This window comes from Sinocyclocheilus rhinocerous, unplaced genomic scaffold (assembly GCF_001515625.1).
Source record: "Sinocyclocheilus rhinocerous isolate Xijiao unplaced genomic scaffold, SAMN03320098_v1.1 scaffold1234, whole genome shotgun sequence".
NCBI lineage: Eukaryota > Metazoa > Chordata > Actinopteri > Cypriniformes > Cyprinidae > Sinocyclocheilus > Sinocyclocheilus rhinocerous.
The window spans coordinates 1,231,137-1,236,139 of NW_015656153.1; the positions used below are offsets into that span (position 1 = coordinate 1,231,137).

General features: G+C 40.4%; 1 protein-coding gene across 1 annotated transcript in view; it reads left to right on the plus strand.

The window, feature by feature from the left end:
- LOC107719475 (estrogen-related receptor gamma-like) overlaps nt 1-5,003 on the plus strand; it is a 99,079-nt gene that overhangs the window by 24,722 nt on the left and 69,354 nt on the right. Inside the window, exon 4 of the mRNA XM_016526893.1 lies at nt 2,335-2,451. Coding sequence (XP_016382379.1) covers nt 2,335-2,451 — 117 coding nt within the window. The remainder of the gene's footprint in view (nt 1-2,334; nt 2,452-5,003) is intronic.

Genomic DNA, 5,003 nt, shown 5'->3' on the forward strand with positions numbered 1-5,003 from the left:
GGTTTTTTAGGGAGAGAGCAGGGTTGGGGAGTTATGGGATGCAGAGGCGTCAAGACCTCGGTTCGACTGGGGGCATTGGGACAGGCGGCGGAACGGGTGCCATGGCCACTCAAATCACTGGCAGCTGGCATTCCGGTGGCACTCCTCCAATGCCACCTGACAACCTGCATCTATCACCTCCCAATTGAGCCACTCGTAGCCAGGCGGTGGGCAAAATACAGGAGGGGAACACCAAGAATGCCACCTCAGGAAGCCCAGAACATTCCCAAATATGTTCCCTTCTTCATAGATGTAGTATAAGGTCAGCCCAAGGTCAAGTTGTCACCATGTTCTGGTAATGAGCTTCATTGGCATTTGACTGCGACTGATGAATGATGGAAATGTAGCGTTTAGTATGAAGACAGGCAGTGGAAGGAAGCGCTAGGGACATTTTATATCTTGTTTGAAACCTCTCGGCAGCCACTTGAGTGATAGACAATGGACATTGCACTAATCGACTGCCACCTAACTCAAATCGCATCACTCTATCCTGTCAGCAAACACGCACACACACATATAGCCTCCTTTCCACTGTGTTGATAACCTGGACACAGCGCTCAAGCCATTGGCATTCAACTACTGGTAGGAAAGCACCTATATTAGATTGGCAAGGATCCCCCCCCCGAAACATTCCCAGCTGGTTAAGACCACTCAACTGGCCTCAGCCCTCATGAGAATCACCTCACATCTTCACACACATCCCCATTCGACATGCATTCCTCCCAATTCGAAGACCCTAATGGATTCTGGAGATTACCTGACTAATGAATATTGGAGCTCAGTTTAATGGACATGCATACTTTAAATACTGTTTCCTGTTGAATTAGCAGTCTTGAGCATTTAGCCCCCCTGCTCGCGCTGCTAATCTGCTTTTTAATGAGGAAACATCAGTTCACAGAAGAGAAGTCAATACAAATCAGTGTTTACAAAGTCTGATTAACTCCGAAATATTTCATCAGTGTGGAGGTCCCAGACGGGCCCTATGTTAATTGCATGAGTGCGTGTGTGAGAGAGTCTGTTTCAGCCCAAGAAGTGTGAGTGCACGTATTTGTGTTCTAATGGTTATTCTATTGCACAGATTCTCTCCATACATTGATAGTTACAACACTGCCATAAGCCGTTCCAAACCCTAAATTTGTTAAATTAAATTACTATATCTGGCAAGTAATTCTTATAATACAGCCAAAAAAACTATTTAAATGCTTTTATTGTGTGCCAGATTACTCATCAGGCTTCTATTTGCGTGCTGTTGCAATAACAAGCATATATCATTGCGTTTTCCCCTCTCATAGCATCATAATGCTCAAAGAACACGCTGTAATAGTCTCCTCTATGCCAGGAATCGTAGTAGCAAACTTGTGGCTCTCTGTGTGTGTTGATGTGGGGGATTGGTAGGATGAGGAGCCGTGTTAGTGGTCACCAGGCGATTGGAAGTTCACACAGAGGTGAATTGTGACCTGCAGGTCTTTGTTTAGGTTTAGTAAAGTCTGACCTGCCTGTCTGCCTGCCTATGCAGCTTCACACAGCTCTGTGACACATGACCTCTGAGGAGAGCCAGTGGCGCTTTCCTGCGTGACCTTTTGCACTCTCAGTCACACAACACATATGTAGACTTGATGGGAAGTGATTTCTGTATTTCAGTCTCTTTTTTTTTTTTTTTAACTGACAAATTGAGGTTGGGCTTGCACTTACAGTATTGTATTTGTTGAGAGTACATCAGTTCATTTCTAAAGTTTGAGGTCAGTAAGATTTTTTTTTATTATTATTCAGCAGCAGTGCATTAAATTGATTAACAGTGACAGTAAAGCCATTTATAATGGTACAAAAGATTTAAATTTAAAATTAATGTTGTTGTTTTGAACTTTTTATTCATGAATTAAATCATGAAAAAATATATCACAGTTCCCACAAAAATATTGCACAGTGATGGATGATAATATTTAATAATAATAAGAGTAACAATAAAAAATTCTCGAGCACCAAATCATCATATTAGAATGATTTCTGAAGGATTGTGACACTGAAAATTCAGCTTTGCCATCACAATAAGAAGTTATATTTTACATACAAACATATTAAAATAGAATCTTTTAAACTGTGAGAATATTTAACAATATACTGTATACTGTACAGTATATAACTTGTTTGTTTGTTACCAACCTCAAACTTATATGTGTAAATATAAGATATTATATTATATTTTATGCTATTTCTTGCTGGATTGCTATAGGAATAAAGTTTTGTTGGCAGTCATTAAACACTCTCTGTTCCTTCTCTCTACATGCCTCGCCACAGGAAACATTGAGTACAGCTGCCCCGCCACCAATGAATGTGAGATCACCAAACGTAGAAGGAAGTCCTGCCAAGCCTGCCGCTTCATGAAGTGTCTGAACGTCGGCATGATGCGAGAAGGTGAGAGTAATAAGAAAATGCTTGGGGAGGGGAGGAAATGAACATTTTATGCATTGTCCAACTGTATTTCTCACTCTATCTACCATTCTGAGGAAATGCACAGGTTTCCATAATGGGAAAAAAAAAAGTAGAACAGGTCTAGAATGAAGTCAAGGTTGAAACTGAAGGGCCGCTTGGCCTCGTGCCCCGAAGGCCACTCACGGTCAGCCAAACACCATCTTTTGTCTTGGCCTCCAGGCCCAGTTCTAACTAACAAGACTGGTTATTATTTAGAGAGCCGGCCTGTGAGGCATTTTCTCAGAGGTCTGCCAAACGGACAAGCAGTTATTTTCAAACCGCCGCTCTCGTGTGGAAACACAGGCTCTGGCTCTCCAGGCTTTCCCGCCTTTGATGTTAAAAGTTTACAGAGGAGCTGCCTGAACTAGCCTTTAACCTTCACACAGGAAAAAAGTCCTTTCTGATATCTTCAGCGGCAGAAATGCGGCACGGCAGCTTGTTTCCTCGCTTCTCATTCAGGTGGACAGGAAGTGTTTTGTCTGCCTCTGAAAGAATCGCCATCATAGGTGGGAGAGGAAAGACTTGAGGGAGAATGAGAGGTAGGCTATGCTTCTGTCACTCACAGAACTGTACCTCTTAGAGACGCAGGTGACGGCACTTATAGGCTCACAGTTGTGTGTGTACACAAACGCTATGCCCCTTTAAGTCAAGATCAGGTAGACTGCACCTTATTCACCGAGACATGAGACCAGACACACACACACACAAACCCTGTGGCCAGCTTTCCTTCTGCGGACCTGAGTGGTCAGCTCACATTATACCAAAACAACGCAGCTGGAGAGCAACAGCAGGCGCAAATGCCCCACAGGTCCACATTTGTTTGCGTTGAGTGTAAGAGCGTGCGTATTTTGCCTGTGTGAAATGTTTCTTTTTCATATTATCCGTCTTTTTCTCGCACACACGTGTGCACACACACACACATAAATGGCAATCTCATTCAACGCTATTGTTGCCCTGTGCAGGGACATTTGCCTACACGGCCGGTGTCGCTGACAGGTAGGTAATTGATAAGTAGAGGCCTGTTTTCAGAAAGGTCTGAGGGATGCAGTTGCATGTTTGATATGGCATCTTCTCCCATGAGCACCCAGACAAATAGCAGCCTTTTGTTCTTGCTGCTAGCCACCCATACACACATATATCAAAATGGCACCCAATGGCACAACCATTTGTTGTAAAGTGCTTGAATTTAATACAGAGGTCTCCCTCTACATATGAATAAGGGTCATTTGAAAAATTGATGCATCAATTTTCTTATTTTTCCAAAACATGTTCACTTTACACACAAATAATGGAAAAAACATGCATAGAAAACAAATCAGTTCCGCAATGTATATTCATTGTTTTGTTTTGTTTTTTTACTTTTTTTGTGTAGCATAGTTTTTGTTAGTCGGTTATATGACAGTCCCTACTTTTAAATTTCCATTTGGTCATTTTCTCAGCTTTTTTCAGACATGCATACAATGACACTTCAACCTTATGACCATTCATATATAATCTGTGTAAAAAATATTATGCTAACATTATTTTTGTTTCAGGTTTACAACACTACTTCTGACCGTTGCACTAGCTTGTTTTTTAAGGTTGTGTTGTTTTTTTAGACACAACAAACACATGCAAACATAGTTTAACCTCATGGATACTCATTTTTAAAAATGTTTTGAATCTTTTTTTTTTGTGAATATTTTTCAATTGACTTTGTTACAGCAATTTATTAGCTACTTTTATGCATTACACTAGTTTTATTTATTTTTTTTTTTTTAAGGATTGTTGTTTTTACAGCATTTTAGAAACAATCAACAAAAATACAATAGCACAAAAATGTAACCTCCTTGGTATTCATATAAAATATTTGCTATTGTTGAATGCCTAAGGTCTCTCAAAGTTCTCTGTGTGTAAAATGCTCCACTAACTTTTTGTTTGTTGATATTTAGGGGTGTCCCCGACTAGGATTTTCATAGTCGAATCGGATTTTTCGAATCTTGCTGATATGATAGTCGACTGATAGTCGAATCATATGTTTGGGGGCGGGGCAAAATACATTACCAAGAGTCAAGTCAGACATTCGACAGTCATAATTACGTTAACACAGGGAAAATGTGTAACAGACGCCTCGTAGATACAAACGGGGTAAATAATGTTTTATGTTTTGATTAAAAGATAGTTAACATTAAACGTCTGCGAAACCCTAATAATTCACAACATTTTTACAGTAGTGCTCTCATTATAATGTTATGTATATGACAGTAGTTATTAATGTTCTGCATTTCTGTTTTGAGCTGCACGCACTGAAGATGACCAGTAGAGTGTTAATCAATGGGATTTAACTGATCATTTATCTCATATAGAATACACTTCATTATTTATACAACATAACGTTAATATTATGTCTTATAGGCTATCTGCACAAAATGCCCCGAATGCACGAACGTGCCTGTGCGGCTCTGGATTAACTCCTTTTGTGGATGCGTTCTTCACGCAACAACGTGCAGAAACAC